This window comes from Balearica regulorum, chromosome 7 (assembly GCF_011004875.1).
Source record: "Balearica regulorum gibbericeps isolate bBalReg1 chromosome 7, bBalReg1.pri, whole genome shotgun sequence".
Taxonomy (NCBI): Eukaryota; Metazoa; Chordata; class Aves; order Gruiformes; family Gruidae; genus Balearica; species Balearica regulorum.
The window spans coordinates 3,403,019-3,422,714 of NC_046190.1; the positions used below are offsets into that span (position 1 = coordinate 3,403,019).

Below are 19,696 nucleotides of genomic sequence, written 5' to 3' on the forward strand. Positions count from 1 at the left end.
TTTACAACTATTGGCTCCAGGTAAATGGTTTGCAAATCTTTAACACGTTTGTTTCAAACATCTCTGAGCATTTTGCAAACATAACATTTTCTTTGCAACATTGCTCTCGGGGAAGGGAAAGGTACCGTGGGGATTGCTTCATGCCCAGAGTGGTATAGCTTCTGCTGCACCGGGCTGTGGCAGCTATTTTACAGTGCGCTTGAATAACCACAGCTGAGTTTATTGACTCTCCAGGAAGGGAGTGTGGATGGGAAGAATGTCAATGAGTGAGTCTGGTTTTTACCAAAAACACTAAGGTTAAAACTTACCCCCCCATGTATCCTGCAACCTTGGGCTACATTTAATTGCAATTACCTTGTTCTAATATGGCCTTTTAGATCTAAGGGTCAGTGTACGGACATAAGCTACTGCCTAAGATTCATTTGTAACCTTCATCTTCCCACTCTGCAAATGGAAAAAAAGAGAACGATGAGAAGTTGTGTGCTGTCTCGTGGGCCGGACAAGGTACAGAACCCGGGCTGCACCGTCCCTTTGCACCTTGCTGTTACTGCTGCGCTCGCTTTCCCATGCCTGAAGCCAGTGGGACTGCTCTTGCAGTTATCAAGGTGCAAACAGTGAGAAGGTACTGCTTTATTCAGAGGCCTCCTGCTTTAACCTTAAGGAAAATTATCAACAGAGCCAGGATTTTCCACAGAGAAACCGGCGGTGTTGGTAATTCCAGAGTTAGGCCCTTAAACGAGAGCCGCCTGGGTCTGCAGGGCGAAACACCCCTCAGGCTGGCTGCTGAAGAAAGCCCAAGAAAAATTATTTCCTTGTGTTTATGAGTGTAATCCAGATTGTCTGTTGTGGAAGGGGAGATGGCAGAATGGGGAGCAGGAGAGCGAAGATGCCAACCAGCACTAAAGCAAGGAAGAAATGTAGTGGGGTGAGGTTGGTGAGGACCTTCCACTGACCAACACCAGTAAATTGTTTCAGCTTTGGACTTCATTGCATACCATCCTGATTTCAAATAAGAATGTCCTCCTGAAGTTTCCATATAAAGTACTATGCATTCAAGGCTTTGTTCAACACCGTCTGAGGTCTCTCTCAGATATACCACAGAAACAAGGATTAGAAATATATTGCGCCTTGCCTGGGCTTGGTGATACAGAGGTGGTCACGAAAGAATCGCTTTTAGTAGAAGTAATTAGAAAGTGAAATAGGATACTGCTCATGGCTCCACAGTTTTACTAAAAAGAGGAAATAAATGAGGTAACCAGCTGAGAAACAGTGATTTTTGAAGAATGATTTCCACCATTTGTGTACACAAGAATACAGGTGTAAATAAACATGGGAAGTGTTACTTTTTAACTGCTTCCACCTTTTGTGTAAGCAATAATGTAGAATGTAAAGATATATATTTCTCTTGATCAGACCCTTTGTAATGTATAAGAAGGTGTTTATCACCTTACCACAACTTTCCTGTGTGAAATTCGTACAAACAGCCAGAATAATGCCTGAAAACAACAGTCTTTCTCACCAGGATCCCCAAAGTAATGAGCTCTTGCATAGCCGTCAGCCATTAAACGTGACGAATCATAAGAAGCCTAGTTAAAGGCATGAGACATCCGCACTGCTCATTAAAGTGAAAGGCAATTGGTATGATTTTAACCTGGGAGAAAATGAAAAAGTGAGTTCCCTTTAGTTCTGAAAATGGGTGAAGCGAGGGAGAGAAGTGATCTCTTCAATACTCTGTTCTGGTGCAAACCTGGTGCAGTCCTATAGCCTGTTATGTGGGTTTTTCCTGGACTAGTTTTAAATATCTAAAGCAAGCTATAATGGCACACGGTTTCCTTCCTGCTTTTTGCTGTGGCACTTCTGTGTATACAGCTCCAAATTACAGACCTGTATTGCAAGATGCTGCTTTACGAGCACAGCAAAGTAACTCCCCCATCAGCAAAGCCCTGTACACCCTCACAGATTCTCAATTCTTTTAAATATTTTTTTTCCTCCAATGTTTACTAGCTCAAATCCATTCCCATTAAGCTTTGGTCTGCTATATGTTTATGCAATGAAATGTTTGTGAAATGAAATGTTTAAAAAGAAGGAAGAACTTTCAAAGAAGGGGCAGCGAGCAATTTTCGACACCCTGTTGATGCTTTAACATAGTTATCTTATGGATGAAGGAACTGTGGCGAGTGCTTTGTCCGTCACATTTCTGATGACCCAGAAAGTTTGAGTTTATATGAGTTTGCAGCTGTAGGCAATACCTTCCTGCTGGCAGAAATACAAGTGGTAATAACGTCACCATAGCCAAAAAAAAAAAAAATTACCTTCTAGGCTAGACTTTTCTGTATGAAATCTGTAAATGTAGTTTCCAGGATGTATAGGCTGCTTTATTAGGATCTGAAGTGGAATGAGCACCCAAATACTTCTCTGCTTTACAGGTAGTGGGGCCAGGTTTGCTGTTTCCTATAGGGCGGGTTGAGTCATGGCCTCTTCTAATTTTTCATGTGGCTTCACTAAAGTAGTGATGACTCTACTCATAGTATTACTCATACTAGTTCATGTTCAGATCCAAGTATTCAAGACTTGGCTTTACATGGACCTGGATAACCTAATCTAAGGCCCTGCTTTCAGCAGGAGGTTGGTCCAGATAATCTCCAGAGGTATATATTTCCACAATGTGCCACATATAAAAAGGATATTTTAAGCATATTAATGAAATGTAAATCTGGGGCTATGCTCATGGATGGTAATTGTACTTAGAAATCCAAATCTCTCAGACTCAGTTAGCGTTCAAAGCCGTATTTCATGCTATAGCATCCTAAGGATGGAATATGATCTTGTGATTTCACCAGTACGGACTGTATCTTCTACTGACTCTATTGCTTTGGGTACTTTACTTCCATTACCTGGCAAGAAATGGGACTGTAAGAGCTGGAAAATCCACGTTACACGTTCAGTCAGACTTGAACTGCAGGAGGACATAAGAGTCGTAGGACATAATTATGTTTATTTTTAATGAGCAGGCAGCATTTCAATCCCTTGGGCAGCTTAAGGAACGTGTACCCATCAGTGTGAAATGACCTGCCGAGAGCCACACGACCCACCTCAGAGGTGCGACCAAGGATAAGCCTGGGCCAAGCTCCATGAGGTGCTTGTCACAGGTGATCGATGTGCATCACCCTGCCTTTGGTCATGGCTTTTAACAAGCTGTCAGAACTTGCTAACGCTGCTTTTAAGTGAATGCTGCAATTTCCTTTACTGTCCGTAGCTGATGTCTCATAAATACAAGGTAAGTTAAAAATGAAAAGATTAGTCTTGTTCCTGCTGAAGACAGGAGCATTTTTAATCTTAATTTCTCACCTACCTTTCATGAAAAATATATACCACATGAATATCTAGTTTTCAATCCATCTTTTACAATATATTACCTACTGGGCTCTATGCTGAATTATTAAAAAGGGGCAAAGAGAAGTAAATGGGACAACTTTAAATTCATTTTGACCTCTTGATTAAACAATATCATCACTTTACTATGAAAGATTATAAATGCCAACATCTAAATTTATGTTTAAGCTTAGATAATCGTAAATGTCTTGATGCCTGAGCACCTTCACAAACGTCAGCTATGTTACAAACTGAAATCATTTCTGCTAACACCTCAACTTTTATAATACCTACACTTTTTTTTTTTCTTTTGTTGTCATGCCCAATACCACTGTGCAGACTTCCTTAAGGAAGAACAGCTGAGGTGGAGAGAAAGGTAAATCTGGTTTGGATGGGAGCTGCTGTGCCGGCTCCCACAGCCTTACGGTGAGATACAGAAGATTTGGAGGATGCGCAGGGAGGATGGGGGGAGATGACAAAAGGGCATCTCAGGAATCACAGTCATATGTAAACTACCCACACGTAGGGGAATCAGGATTATGAGGTATGTGTGAGTCAGCAATGGAAGGCGAATATGACGCAGTGGTGATGCGTGACTGCAGGCATGAACACGGGTGGCAGCCAGTGCGGGTGCTGGGAGCCAGCCCTGGCACCAGGGGTGCCCGGGGGGGCTGCACTGCCAGCGTCCCTTCTCCTGCAGACATCAGGAATGATGCACTGGAGAAGGGGAAGAACACATTTAAATTGGTGAACAAGACAGATCAGAGAGCTGGTATCATACTTGCTTATACTTTTTCCCAAAGAGAACGGCAGGTGACTTGAAAGCATAATTTACTTATTTAACCAACCCAAGACAGTGGATGGGGAAAACTGAGATGGGATCTGGGCTTTTGGGGTCTTGAGCAGCCCCAGGTGATTATAGGCTTCTGTTTCCTTCTTAAACAAGAGTTTTATTAACGAGTGCTGAAGCCAGCAGCATATTTACTAAGGGGTAAATAACGAGATGTTAATTTGTTTCAAGAGCTATTTTAATTTTTTTGTATGTCTATATATACACACATATATACACTTCATCTGGAGTACAATTGGAACAGCTGGTGCTGTGGGATTTTGATATGCTGCTACCTGCAAAGCAAAAGGATGTTTTTATTTTAAACACACACTGAAAAGCCCCTGGTATTTGAGATCTTTGTATATCAAGAAAATATATGTAGGTCACCTTTAAACTAGTATATACTCATGGTAATCAGGATAAGCTAATGTAGGCAATCTTAAGACTGAAGACTATTAATAGTATTTACTTTCAATTACTAAATAGTATTTGAAATATTGCGATGGATGAATGGATGTGGCCTCTCTGGTGTTCTCACCTCATCTTCTGTTTATGGGAAAGTCACCACGCAATAACCCAGAGTACAAGATTAGTGTGTGTGTGTGTGTGTTAATATATGTGTGTGTATATATATACACACACACACATGAACAAGATATAATTAGACGAAAGCTGTTCCTTACAATATGGAATTTATTGTATAGAAACTTGAGTAGCTACAGCTGATGCTAATTAACTCTCCAGCTTGAGAATGTGTACAGCAGTAGTGATGGTGAAGACAGGAGGAATGTGAAATATGGCACAGAAGATTTTACTTTAGCTTGCACCTGCTAAGCATGAGGAGCCAAATCTTCAGCTGATGTCAACCAATAGAAATATCTGCCTTCAGAGGAGTGACACTGATTTACCTCAGCCGAAAATCTGGCCGGGGACATTACTGACTTGGCATTATGGACATAGCAGCTGGTGCCGACTTGTTAAGAACAAAGGACCACATGCCAAAAAGCCCATTAAAAGGACCTCCTTTGATGTTTCACTTCATCTGGTATAAATTTAAAATGGAGGAGGTTGTCAATTTTCCTTAGTCTAGACATTTTCTGTCATTGGGTCTGTGTCACACTGCAATGTGACCTTCATGTACTGTGCGAGATGCTGAGAAACTGAGGACTCCGTACTTACAGATGTTGAAAATTCAGTGAGGAACCGAGAGTCCTCAATTATGAGTGACTCCAGAAGATGCTACCAGCCTTCAAGACAGACCGCAACCTGTGTGATGGGCAAAAAGGAGAGTTGCCTCTCCTTTATCTTGGAGTTTTTTTAATTTGTTTTGAAAGGAAGAGGATGCCTCCTCTTCCCTGAAGGTCCTTTTACATTTATAGAGTACCAAGCTCTTGAGCTTTGCTCCTTGTTTCATATGCCTACTGCCAGTTTCTCCATCATCTGGTGTGACAAAGGAAGGGGTGATGATGCTCATCGGGTGTAGGAGGAGAAGCAAGGGGTCAGTGCGGAGGTGTATTCTTTCTTACTCCACTTATTTAGAAAAACTGTGGGACTCAGAAGAGCGATGTGGCCCTCTACCCTGTCATATGGATGAGTAGCCACCCTCGGAGGCTGCAGGTGACAGATGTAAGCGACAGGCAGAGATGATGTTCAAGGTCGTATGAGCCAAAGCTGCCCCTAGGCTGGTTTTCAGTGATGGCACTGGTGATTCGGTGGTGCCACGATGTCACAGCAACCCTGGCTGTGGTTAGAGCACTCGTATTTTCCTGTGGGGCTAATTTTTCTCTGTGGTTTTAAGCAACAAGCTTAAATATGGATGGTTGAAGGGGGGGGGTTCTTTTTTGGGTTTGTGTGGGGTTTTGTTTGTTTGTTTTCACTTGTTTAAGGGTATGGTCATAAAATAATTTGACAGAAGTTGAAGGAAATCCCCACCTTCAGGAAGCATGCCTTTCGCTGATTAAAGGCTCAGTTTTATACTATAGGGCATAGCAACAAACCTGTTGGATAGAAATGCCATCATTTCCCTAGAAGACAGAAGGATGTCTGCCTTGTTAATGATGTTATGGACAGCATTTCTGTGAGTGAAACTGATAAACTAGAATTATTTTCTCAAGATCATATTGTCTGCTGAAGACCCAAATTAAAGTTAGGCTCTCCTTGTTTTGGCACGTGAAAGTTAAGGGTTTGATTTTTCCACTGTTTTCCATGTTGTTCAGGGTGGACAGTTCTACCTTGAGCTGTCAGAGTTGGTAAAAATGTGAAACAATTTGAAGTGAAAGACTCTGGAGGGGGCAAGTCACTCGTTAGCACTCAGGGCAAGCAGTGGAGGGTTGAATACTAGGATCATTAAAATAATGATTAAGAGAAAGAGATGGACTATGTGGATTCAGTGACTGCATTATGCCACTGGAGTAAAGGGCTTCATTTTCTCCTTATTCACACTTAGTTTAAACTAGGAGCAACTCTTCTGCAGTCTGTGAAATGAGTAGTTGGCTCGGTCTGGCTGTGGTAAATTATCAGAAAGAGCCGCACAACTAGGTGTCTTCGACATGATGAGAATACCAAGTGGTCGATACATTTCTTACCCTGTAAATCACCATTTAAACAGTCTGAATCATCCTGAATATTTTTTTTAAAGTCACACTGCATCAGATTACTCCTTGAGTCACTACAATAGTGCCTGATAGCTTCCAGCATGACATCCTTGAAATGCAAACATGGATGTCTAACTCTGAGCTTTTGTTACGTGGATGTTACAGAGAATGTCTCCTAAGTAGAGCAGCAAATTGCAAAGTATTTTCAATAACCATTTCCATGGTTCTTAACAATATGAACAGAGATCCTCTCAGTCTAAGGACCAGTTGCCTGGGAGTTTTGGGGTTGTTAAAGACACGGCTTTGGTATAGCATGGCCAAAAAGGCATGACAAGAAAAACAATGATGATTCAAGGCATGAGGCTAAAATCTAAGACTGATTATCTTCAATGAGAAAATAATTACCAGGTGCTTGACCAACCTCCAAATTATGAAAGGTTTAATGAAAAGGGAATATTTTTCCTTTTATCCTGTCCCAGCACATAGGAAGCAAAGGGGAAAAACGTTAGCAAAATATACAAAAGTTATTCTCAACCAGCTGGGTATTGGGAACTCTCTGGTGCAAGCAGTCGAATCAAATCACGTGGGTGGATTTTTTTCCTGACCACTAAAATATTCTGCAGCAATAGTACACTCTCATGATTCAGAGTGTAAGATGATCCCGTGCAGGTGCCAGGCAGGAACGTTTCCTTTTTGCTGGTGCAGTCATTGCAAATTACACTCTTGTTCCACCGAGCCTCTCCGTGCGCAGTCAGAATCGGTGCGTCACATCCTGTCCTGAGCAGCACGTTGCTACCCATTAGGTCCCCGAAATAAGTGGCGTTCCCTTATTTAACACCGAGAGAGACGATTGATTAATTATTTGCAAAGTGTTTTGAGAAAATAAATTGGCGCTCACCACAAAGAGACTTAGTGTTAGGTGCCGTTGATTAGCTGCATTATGGGATTGTTTGCTCTGAAGCCAAGTGTTGGACTACACTCTAATTTTGCCAAAAGCCTTCCGTAAACAAGCTGTTTCTTGACATCAAGAGGCTCTTCCTACTTTGGACTGATTATAGGTTTGAAGCCTAGTAGCTCTTAGGTACACTTGATAAGCTTTCTCTTTTAAATGGTTACAACTTTCTACAGTCAAATATTAGCTTTTGCAAAAAGAAAGCATCTTCTTTCTGAGAAATGTGTCCACAGCTGTCAATGTCATTTAAAAAAAAAAAAAAAAAAAACAAAAAACCACAAAAACCACAACGCAAAAGAGCTAGCTAGAAAAAAAACACGACCTTTTTTGTTAAAGAAAATTTTTTAATCTAGACTTTTAGCTTGAGGTGTTATTGATATAGCTGAGATAATTAAGCCTTATCCTCAGCAGGCAGGGCTGTTTGAAGAAGCGTTAGTATAGGTACAATGACATGTTCATCAGGAGTAACCGGCCAACTGATTCTCTCGGTTCAAGCTTGCAAACTTACCTCCACTTTGGGTCTTGACAATTCTGGGAATGGAGCTGAGGACGTGGCCCAGCCCCGTTTTTCAGGATCTAGCCCCAGGTTTTTTGCTGAAAGGTAAATCCAAGACCTCGTTAAGCATTACATTTTGATTAGGGAGCAGGGGAAGAGCTACATTACTGTCAGGATTTTTTGCAAATTGAGTAGTTTCCATGGATGCTAATGCTGAACAGCAGCTGATGCTGCCTCTTGCAGACGAGGCATGTGACAAAATCAGAAGGCAGGTAGGGACATAGGTCTCACTGCTGGTCAGAAATTTTAGTAAAACTCTGAATTTTCTCGTACTCCGACTGCAGCTTGTTGACTAATCAGTCATCAGAAGTGATGTCTTTTCCTTGGCAGCGATCAGAACAATAAATTATCCGTCCTATCTTCTATCCCTTGGCAAACACTGAAATAACTAATAATATTGTCATTGCTCTCAATGTTTCCATTTTTCTGTGTTACCAGGCTGTTGAGATGATGCAGTCTGTTTACTTATATCTAAGATTGTATGGCTTAGGAGTGGTAATACTTGATTCACGATAGGAATTGAGTCATCAGTCTTTGTCATCAGGACGCTGGAGTCTTGGTTTGGGTTATGGATTGCTGCCTGCCTGCCTGAGGCACATGTGGGCTCTGTAAAACCTATGCCTACATATGCATGGTTCTAAATCTTGAAGGTAGAAGTTTCTTACATTTAAGGAACGTTAATTACTGGTCCTCTTTGCTTGGGGTATTGGCAGTGTCAGTTCGCATCACAGAGGTCTGGGAGAACTCAGCATCCCAGGGCATGGGGCTTTTATTAAATTAAACAACAACAAAAAAATCCCTAGCAGGTGGTCTATAGTGTAAAGCCTACTTCCAGTGGTGATGTCTGATCTCATTAATGACACACAGTGAATCAAGACTGTGTGTCTCCTTCCCCCACCACCTCTTGTCAGGCTTGCTTGGTGGTCGTGGAGGATTTGTAGCGCTGCGTCTGTTAAAATGATCTTTGGCCAATTTCAAAGAAGTACTTTGTCATGAATCGTCTAAAAATCCACACTGAAACGCTAGGAAGAGTGTTACGTGAAAGTATGAAAAGCCGCATTATCCCGTTGTAAAAGGAAAAGAAAAAAATAAAAGTAGTAACAATGGAAAAGTGTATTTTTGCCTGAATTGACCATGTTTCAAGGAAAGGCAAGTTTAACCTGCTATAATGCAGGGTCACTTCCTGTTAGCAAAACCCCCTGAAGGGAGAGGGAAGAAAATGTAAAAAGATACTTTACAGTGAAACAATATACTCATTTTACTCAGAGATCAAGGATTCTTTAAAAAAAAGAGCTTTTGAAAACCTACCCCTGGTATTACAGGATATTTTAAACTCCTCCAATATCATATGGTTTTCACTAAGTCATTATTTAAAAATTGAACTGTTGTCTTCTTCTTTCTTGCATAGGGCAAAAATTACTTTTCTCCATATGTAATTATGATTTTGTTCCTTAACTTTTTCTCCTGAACTTTTACAACTAGGATCTATGTTAGCTGAATTTTATTAATGGAGTCATTCTGCTTTCTGTTTCTTTGAGTTTTGTTCTCCTATATCTCCCAAAGCATTACACTTGCATGTCTTTGTTCGTTAGTTTTAAAGTCTTTCTTCAGCTGGGATAATAGAAAAACCATATATTGCTAGTCATCCAGTTGCAATTCTAGCTATTCTCAGCGGGGCGTATATATTTCAAGTTTGGTGCGGGGGGATTTAGATACATAATTCCAGATAGTCTTAATGAGACTAGCAGTCCTAATTCCCCACACAGTATATTAAAAATGGATCCAGAATATCCAGACTGGAACTCTGTGATCCTACCTTTAAGTACCTTTGCCTTTTTCTTTTTTTCTAAATACCATTTGCATCTGCATTCCTTAGTTAATTGACAGCTGCTTTGAGGATGAGGGAGTTGATCTTTGGAGCCCAAGCCTGGTTTGCTTTGCTGTGTTTTCCTGGGGATTGACTACGCCCAGGTGGACCTTTTGAATTGAAAGGTTAATTCCAAAGGGAGTTAGAGGGAAGAATTTACCCTCTAACAGAAATTGGCTCTGTTATTATTCTGATTGTCTTCGGTGTTAGACAAGACCAAGGCACACCTTTTCTTATTGCCTTAATTAACTACCAAAAAAAAAAAAAAAATCCCCACCATACTGTGAATCTAATAAGGATTAAGATTTAGTTATAATACAGTACAAGATCTAAGGAAGACACTTTTCATGCAGAAAGGATGCAGCATTTTTATACCTGAATTTCATAAGGAATCTTGCTTTATTAAATTCTTTCTTAGGCATCCTTTTGTTGTTATAAAGTGCTAAGAAGCAGCCAGCATAATTTTTTATTATTATTTTAGACCCCATTCCTAGTTTTGTTCATATCTATCTTTTGTTTCTCTCCAATCCACGCCTTTGTGGGAATCCCCAGCCCTTATGGGCAGAATGCCGCTGGTGGCATTTCTTTTGGCAGGGAAGGGACGCAGAAGGGAAGGCTGTCTCCATTTGCACTATATGTAAGAAAATTCCTGGGGCTTAATTCTCAGTTCTTGAAGGTTACTGTACATACACTTGGAAGCCAATATCCACAGATAGCTAGTTTGGTAGTGGGGAGTAAATGGAGTGTGAATACTGCAGGCAGCTCTTCTGTCTTTTGTTCAGATCCACGTTCTAAGATGTTGGAGAGATGTGACTTACAGACAGCTCCTTCACTCACTCTGGTCTCCGCTGTTTTATGCTGCTACCTTGCAGCCCGTTTTCACCACCCTGACGATTCGTTCTGTAGTTTTGGATACCAGTGCCCAGCAGCAGTAAACGGCCTCTCCTGGGGACGCAGCAGTGGGCTGAGAGGTCTGACAGTCTCAGTGAAGAAGCTGTTTGGCTTCACAACACACACAGTTGTTGCACAGACCGTTTCTTGATATGAAGGCAAATTGTCTCCTACTGTGATGCTGCTTTGGATAAGCAGAAACTCTTTTCTCCTTTGTGCTTTCTCTTCTTCTCCTCTCTGCTTTCTGCTGGCCAGTAAACTATTTTAATTTGAAAGACAATGTAAAGAGACAATCTGTTTTCCATTCAAGCCCTTTCTGTGGCTTTGCTCCTTTCTTTTTTTTTTCCCCCCTCTGTCCTTCTAATATCTTGGCTGCCTTTGTGAACAGACTTCCTTCTCTGCCGCTCTGAAGTTACTTATTGCTACCTGCTGCTTTCTTCATCATCTCCTACCATGCTGCTTGTTTCTACCCTCTCCCACAAACACTCTTTGATGCCCATGACCCCATTAATCTGTCCCAATGTTTTTTTCCCTCTACATGTCATAAAACATTTGTAGAAACACAGTGTATAGCTGCAGGTATGGGATCAGTCAGGGAATGAAGGAACAGATCACTGTATATGCATGAGCTCCAACTGAGTGTAGGTACAGAATTGAGTCTATCCAGTTTGTTGAGAGTATTTGGATCAAAACTATTTTCATCCAAGGAGAGAGCTACGTTTTGACAAAAGATAAGGCAAATATTTGCAATGTGTGAAAAGCAGGGAGAAAAAAAAAAGTTATACCAGAGAGAAGAGCGAGAACTTGGATGCTAGCCTAGAATTTGGGAGCTCTGTGTGCACTTCCTTGATTTGACCAGATTTTCTGCATGGCTGTGAAATTGCTTAGGATGGACTTTATCTCAATGAAGTTCATTAGAAAAAAGTTAATTTTCCTGTCTATGCTGATCTTCAGGGATCCCTCACTAGAGGATCCCCTCGGAAGATGACTTCTTCTCCCTGTATGGGCAATCCACTTTACGGAAAGAAACAGAAGATGTTAGAAGCTTTCTGATCTGCGTGGTAAGGGAAAACCCTCGATGCTGTACCGTAATACCTCTGATTTCCTCAGAAGTACAGGATGATCAAAAAAACCCACGAGCCATTCAGATCACTACAATGTGTAGGAGACCATCATTTTGTGGCAAAGAATATTTGTCACCTGTTGTGGGTGGATTAAGGATGGGGAAAGTGAATTGAGAACTTCCCACACCACACCGCAGGATCTAATTTTACTTAATGACTATGAGAGAAGGAAGTGTCTAACATGATGTGGCATGTCACTCTTTCTCGTGGATTGGATGAAAGAAGAAAAACACTTCTAATCTTCCCTCTGTCCTCAACCAAGACACTGGAAAGAAGTGTTTAGAGAGGGGCAGCTGCTGAGAATGAGTCAGCAGAGAAAAGGATTACGGGGACGCTTTTTAAAAAGTTCTTGTCGTGAAACACCAGTCATTTGTTAAATGTCTTATGTCCACAACAGAGATCAAGTCGATCCCTGCCTGGTTTGCTTGTGTTTATGGTTTGGTCTGAAACCAGTTGTTGAGTTTTTTTACCTTGTACCGCCCAAATCTCTTGGTTGCCTTCTTTCAGAGTTTTTTAGTAGCTATTGGTCAGTTCCACCTATATAAATCTTTAGGTCCCATGTCAGCCTGTGACTAGAACTGCCAATAGGCAATTTATGCACATGATTAAAAAAGAAGAGCAGAGTCACGCTGTGCGCACAGCCGTGTGGGTGCCTGCCTACCAGGGACTACTGCCGAGTGGTTTATAGGGACATAAAATAGTTCCCATCTGCTCCTTCTTTCTTCTCCCTTGCTGATCCTGATGCCCTTGCTTTGCTGTCGCTAATTCTTTGGATTTAATTTCCTGATTTTTTTTTATTCTATTCTATCCCTTCCTGCTTCAAAATTCTGCCTAAAATGCACCCTGGGAAATGGACACCTCTGTGTGCTTATTTGCCCACACTTTGTTTTCTAGGGTTTTGCTGGCCGTAGTTGTGGTCAGCTTGAATCATCTTTCAAGGTTTGTATAGCACAGAGCTTACCCAACTAGCTCTGTCGCTTTTGACATGGCAGGGTCCTGCAGTTGTAGCTGCTGTGCAACATCCTTCTCATCAAAACCATTTCAGGGGAAAGCGGATCTTGTACAAATCAGACCTTTTTGCTGCTGGTTCCTGCTGCAGCTTTGCACAGAGGTAGAACAGGACACTAGAAATGGTGGGAGAAGGGAAATGCTTCTGAGGCAGCCGCTCTGCTACAGAAAAGTTAAAACCCTGATCCCGAAACCTCTTGGACCTCAGTTTTTATCACAGCCACCATTGAATCCGTAACCATAATTTTGACCAGGTTTAACTAATCTAAAATGCTCCTCTCAAGTGAATAAGAGACGAGACAAAGACAGATAGAATACCCTTTTGTGAGAGGTATCTTGACTCCTTCCACGCTGCCCATCGGAGTGTGTATGTATTATTTAGAATGGCAGTTTATTTTTATGAAGAGTATCCCCTCTGATTATTTCTATCGGTAACATCTTGTTGCAGTACAGCTGCATGGCAGTCATGATAAATTTGTATCAGTTACAACTTTTAAAATATACAACTGAGAGCGGTTTCGCAGGAAATAGAAATTAGGAGGACTAGAGGGCTGAGAAGAAAAATGTTCCCGTGTTACAGAATTTGGGGTTGTTTTTCCTGTTTTTTTTTTCACAGGAACACAAATGGTGTCGGGAAGCAAGAAGAAGCAGTGCACCACAGGCAGGAGCAGTGCAATGGCCTCTGGCTCTCTTCCAGATCCAGCATCCAGAAAGGCAATCGCTGCTGCTACTGATGGCTCGTCGAAAAAGAGAGATCCCTCCAAAGGCACCTCCAAATCCAAAGACATCCAAGCACAGGGCGTCCTAAAACCAAAAATGTCTGTCTCCAATACTATGTGCAATAGAAAAGCTTCATCAAGAATCCTCTCGGAAGAAAATGTTCACAGGCGAAACCAGCTCCTAAAAAGTAAGGTACAAATCCTACTGTGGTTGTTAGGAATATGGTTTCAATAATAAGATGAGATCAGTCTCAAAGAAAAAAGTGAAATAATGGAAAGTCAGTCCATTTTTGTCCAGCTTTAAGTGCTGAGTATGAGTCATCTGGTGAGAGATCAATCAACCAATCTGACTGTATACATTGCTATGGTTAATAGAAAACAAGATTAAAATGAGAAAGATAGGCTTACTTTGTAAGTAGATTCAAGAAAATCTTGGAAAAACGTTACAATTGCAGAGTCAAACATTTCCAGGTGAACCAAGAAACACCAGAAGTGAGGTTATTTTTTACAACCTTGTTCTGATACCCTGATACCTTTCTTTCACTTCTGCAATTTATTTTTTTTTTTTTTTTGACATGGGACCCTGAACTATGTGGTGCACAGGTATACCATGAAATGCTTCATTTGGAGAGATTATCATGAATAAAATAAAAAAAAAAAGTTTTAACACTTGATTGTCATAAGGTTTCAGCATGTAAAACATGATTTCTTCTAGTTCAGCATCTGTTTGGATGTCTTAATTCCAACATTTATTCAAATAGCTGAAATGGAGATGACACAAGCAGCTGTATTCATGCATAAGGTTTTATTGCAGAAGACAACTGAGATGTAGGTTAGTTTGGCTTTAGCATCAATAGGTTTGTGAGGAATTTATTCCAAGAATACCTTAAAATGCTATAATGGTCATAAAGCCTTTTTTCTTAGAGCAATTTTTTCTTATGGATTTTTTGTAGGCAGGCACGCAAAACTTTCTCATTATTGACTATAAAGCTACTGATTATAACACCCATTTAGATGAGAGAAGCTGACTTTCTGCTTTCAGTGCCTGAGGTTAAATCATGCCATTTCACTAACTGGAAGTGACTTAGTTTTACAAAAGTGAAGCGTCCACTGAGATCTATCAAAGATCAAATTAATCGACACCTCTGTAAACCTGGCTTATCGAGGAGTTTAATTTCATGTTCACAGATTTTAACTTTTTTCCCAAAATATTAACAAGAACAATATTAGGGAGGAAATACAGTTCAGGCTTTTATAAGGCAACTGTACCCAACACAGATCATTTTAATATTTTTTTTAAGTACTATATAATATGTACAATATGTCATAAAGAGGAAAATATTCTAAGTTTATTGTAACCAAAAATTGAAATAAAACAGTAATGGGCTTTATTCCCAGATATTTAGTTCTAGAAATCAAATTATTTGGCAAGGAAGAAGTACTCCAGTGTGACTTTTCAAAATAGTTCATATGGAGCTCTTCCGAAGTTCCTTTGTTATTTTGGATTAATTCTGTCCTCTAAATGAGAATCCTGTCAACTCTGAGTTTTGAGCACATAGCCTCTTTTGGTCCTAATTTGTGCAGGGAGTATCCCTCGTAGAGCATTAAAGCATAATTGTAAGTGTAGAAAAAAATATTTTTTTTCAATAGAGGACTTGGTGAATTAATAGCTTTCATAATAATACACTATAATGCATATTAAACTTTTGTTTATTATCTTTTTCATGGAGTCTTTCCAACGGCTAATGAATGTATAGAAATGATAGAAAGCAAACTGTATTATCAGCAAAGAAAAAAAACCCCAAGAATAGTGTTTATGAAAGCCTCAGTATGCTCAAAGAGAAACGATATGTGATTAAGGTCCATAACAATGTGTTATTTCCTACAATACATGCAATAAATTGAAATGAACTCAAAGTGCGTGTCGCAGCGTGATATCCTTTGCTTCCCACGATGCAACTGTGTTACAGAAGCGTCTCGCTTTTGGGAAGCGCGTACCAGCCAAGGGAGCTAAGCACCCGAGCGGTTTAATTATGCTTCGATGTGATGTCTGGCTTAATGTGAAAGATACTCTGGGTGTCACAGGGCAGTGAGTAGCACCTATGATTAGATTTGATCTATTCTGCTTAATGAGGCCTATTAATAATACCTTGGCGTTCTTATTTCAGAAATTGCCCTCTATGTCTAATGAGGTGGAGAACCCAATAAAAAATTAACCATGCACTCTTAATGAACTTTTAAATCTCTCGAAGGTGATTATGAATTCTGTGGTTCAAGTGACAAAATAAAGGAGAGCAAGGAGGAGGACGAGTGGGCGCGAGCCAGCAGGGTAACACTGTCTGTGGCTCACTCGCTGGATGTTACTCGTGAGCAAAACAGCACGCTCGCCTGGACAGAAACCATCTCCCAGGCTCAGAAAACTCCACCAGCCCAGCGGACACTGAGGGTAAGATATCAGTTTGTTGTTATGGTTGTTGTTAATATGGGGGTTGGGGTTTTTATTCTTATTTTTCCTTTTTTTTTCCCCCCCCTTTTTTTTCCTTTTTTTTTTTTTTTCCCCCATGGATGGTATTTGCTTCCTGGGCAGTGGCTGAGGGCAGAAGTTCGCATTTTCTTGATTTTTCTCCTTTCCAGTGAAGTTTCATTAGCTTGCATAAGCTGCCAAGCCTTGCTTGGATATCTGTCTGTAAAAACTCTCCATTCTAAGCCCCACCTGCCATTCCCACGGAGGAAAACAATAAAAGTTTGAGGATTCACAAATTTCCCAAAGGCACTTTTGAAATTGTGCCTTGAAACTGAGAATTTCCCAAATGTGTATGACACCCCGTACCACAAGCGGTAGCCGTAGGTACAGACACGGCCCCGGGTCGATGCCAAGCCCCAGCACGTGTTGCAGACCGGTCTCCACTCCTGTCTTCCGTCCCGAGACATTCCCAGATGCTGAAGCAGCCTTTGACTGGAAAGCGTTTTCCTTCTGGATCGTCCATGAATGGATCTGCATGACAATCTAAATAAACAGGGAAGTTTGTGAACTGTCAGTGACAGGCTGCCTCGGCGATGGGGTGAGACAAGAAAATAGGCAAAACATCAAGAACTTGAATTTGGGTAACTTATAAAAATATGTAATTCAAAACCTTTTGAACATATTTTGTGAAAGTTGGAATTTTTTTCAGAAATTCTCCTTTGTCTGAACTGGAAGTTTCACACCAAGGCAGCTTTCTAACAGTAAAAGAAAGTAAAGACAGATAGGAAGGCAGTTTGCTAACTTTCCTACAGACGAACAATCGTTTTCATTGATAATCTCTTACCGAACCCAGTTAGACACATACCACTTTTTTTTTTTAATTCCCTTTCATTCTTCTAAAACCAAGTGGTTTCTCTGTTTCATTTAGGAAGCTCTAGAAATCCATAAGCCTCAGTTCATTTCCCGTTCACAAGAAAGGCTGAAGAGGCTTGAACACATGGTCCAGCTGAGGAAAGCCCAGCAGAATGATGCTCCCGCCAGCAGCCAAGGAGCGCTGCCTGTTCGCAAGCTTTCCTCAACATCCACTTCAAGCAAAAAAAAACAATACACCATTCCTCACCCGCTCAGTGGTAAGTTGAATTGTGACCAGCAACAGGTCTGTAGCTGTCTTTGAAATCTTGCCACGTGTACAGTGTCTCCATATTAACTTGGTGAAAAAACGTGAGACCCACTGCTCCTGTTTCACGCCGCCAGCACTCCAGCATCTCTCCCGATGCTCAGAGCAGAACATCTCTGAAGCACAGAGGTGGGTTAGTGGGGATGAGGGGTTTTCCGTGGTCTGTGGCGGTGGAAGGACCCTTCCTTGGGGACTTCTTGTCATTGTCGCATGCAGTTGTGTTCTTCCGCATGATGCAAGTTGCTCATAGTTGTAGAGGTGATAGCAATAAATGGCATTTAATATGTCTCACAGCTCACAAAAAGACCAGTTTGGGGAGAGAAGTGACAGGTAGGGGGACAGGTGGGATTTGGGAGTAGGAGTCCCAATCTGGTCTTCTCACCAGCTTCGGGTGTGAACTTGCCACTTGACTCATGAAGCCCTCAGCAGTGAGCTGTGAAAGAACACTTGTCTGCCCAGCAGCTGGATGCAAGGCTGCTAAATCAATGCATCTGAACTCTGTGATTTCCTAATTCAAGTTGATTAGGTTGTTTTATTATCCTAGTGGTAAACAGACTCAATATCTAGTGAGTAAAATGATTCTCTCTGAGAAGGTCACTCGCAGCTCCCTCCCAGTAGTACCTCTGTAAATATTATCTAGGTGCAAGATGATGAACAAATTAGTTTTGTTTTTCTTTCTTTATTTTTTTTTTATGATTGCCATCTGGCTGTTACTTAATTCAGTTAACTAAAGAAGATGATTTATCTGGTTGATTGGCATTCCTCTACATTTCGGTTTTAAATCTGTGGCTGTTTGAAGCCATGTTATACTACTGAAAAGTAAATCAATTGAAAACATAAAACAACTAGAAGGGTCACGTGGAGGAAGCAGGAAAGAAAATCTTTGATATCCTCAACACTAGGAAACACAGACATGTGTTTTGCTCCCTGGGGAATGCAATTGGGTGCAGGAAAGCGGGGCGCAGTCCCCATCTCGGGGGTCTTGGCAGGCTTTGCATTGGAGAGTACCAGTTTCTATCACCGCATCTGTGCCGTTTGCTGTGGTATGACAGAGTTTACCTTACATCAGGTATGTAATGGGTTTTTGTAGTAAGAAGTAAATAAGCATAAGTACACAAAGCACAAAACATGAATTATATTTTAAAGAGTGGATAGAATTCATTCACCACTTCAATTATCGAAGTTAATTTACTTTGGGTTCAGATCTCTCAGGCCCCCGCTGCCCTGCGCCAGCACCAGCAAAGCAAACCCTCCCAGCAGGCAGTGGCACACGCCAGGACTTTGTCACATATCTCAGAAGAAGTGGCAAATTTCTCCCCCTTTGTTTGGTCATCGTTGAAAGTCCCCTAAACAACTCTGCAAATACTTTACGAAACAATAAAATGAAAGATTAAACCTGTTTCTCCTTAAATTGTAATTAAAGATTAATCTTTATGTTTGTTTAATGAGTAATAAAAGCATAATATTGAAATATATTAATTAATTATTCAAGTAAATTACTATTTCCCTCTTCTAGTGGTTGGTCATTAAAGATAAATTTGTCTAAAGAGGGTCTTTAGTTTCTGTAGCTCATCTGCCTTTGTGTAGCCACACGTAATTTTCTCTTTGTGAGATCTTAATATTTTTATAATGACAGAAGTGTCACATGTCTGTTATTTAAGCATAACTGTAATTAATATTGGAAATCCTAGATCCCTGATAAAGCACAGCTGTGTGGGCTGCAGTTCAGAGGGCTGCGTGGGAGCGTACTGAGCATATGTAATTTGCTCTGAGTCCTGACAATTGGTATTTTAGGACTTCTGCTGGTGGATGCTATTGTGCAGAAGGATTAGTATCATTAATGAGTCCCAGAGTGGAGGATCTTTGTTTCCTACAGATGCTCCCAAGCTTTTCTAGTTGCAACCCCTCTTGCAGAAGAGGTAAGGGCTTCCCCCTCGTGCTCACCTCGCGCTGCCTGTATCCTTCTGATGCCTCTGCTGATGACACCGGGGTCACAGCCTTCTCCTTCCCTTCTGCCTGCCCCACGGCTGGAAGGAGGAGAAGTTATCATCTGTTGTCAACGTTATTCTGTATTCTCTGGAAATGCCATTTTAGCATGTAAAATGTGCTTTTAAAGCAACAAAAGCCTTTTGTCATGTTT

The 19,696-nt window shown here is 41.0% G+C and overlaps 1 protein-coding gene across 2 annotated transcripts in view; it reads left to right on the top strand.

The window, feature by feature from the left end:
* C7H10orf90 (chromosome 7 C10orf90 homolog) overlaps positions 1 to 19,696 on the top strand; it is a 71,998-nt gene that overhangs the window by 37,724 nt on the left and 14,578 nt on the right. For both annotated transcript variants that reach the window (XM_075757643.1, XM_075757642.1), the window contains exons 4-6: positions 13,813 to 14,103; positions 16,168 to 16,361; positions 17,308 to 17,509. In XM_075757643.1, coding sequence (XP_075613758.1) covers positions 13,813 to 14,103; positions 16,168 to 16,361; positions 17,308 to 17,509 — 687 coding nt within the window. The remainder of the gene's footprint in view (positions 1 to 13,812; positions 14,104 to 16,167; positions 16,362 to 17,307; positions 17,510 to 19,696) is intronic.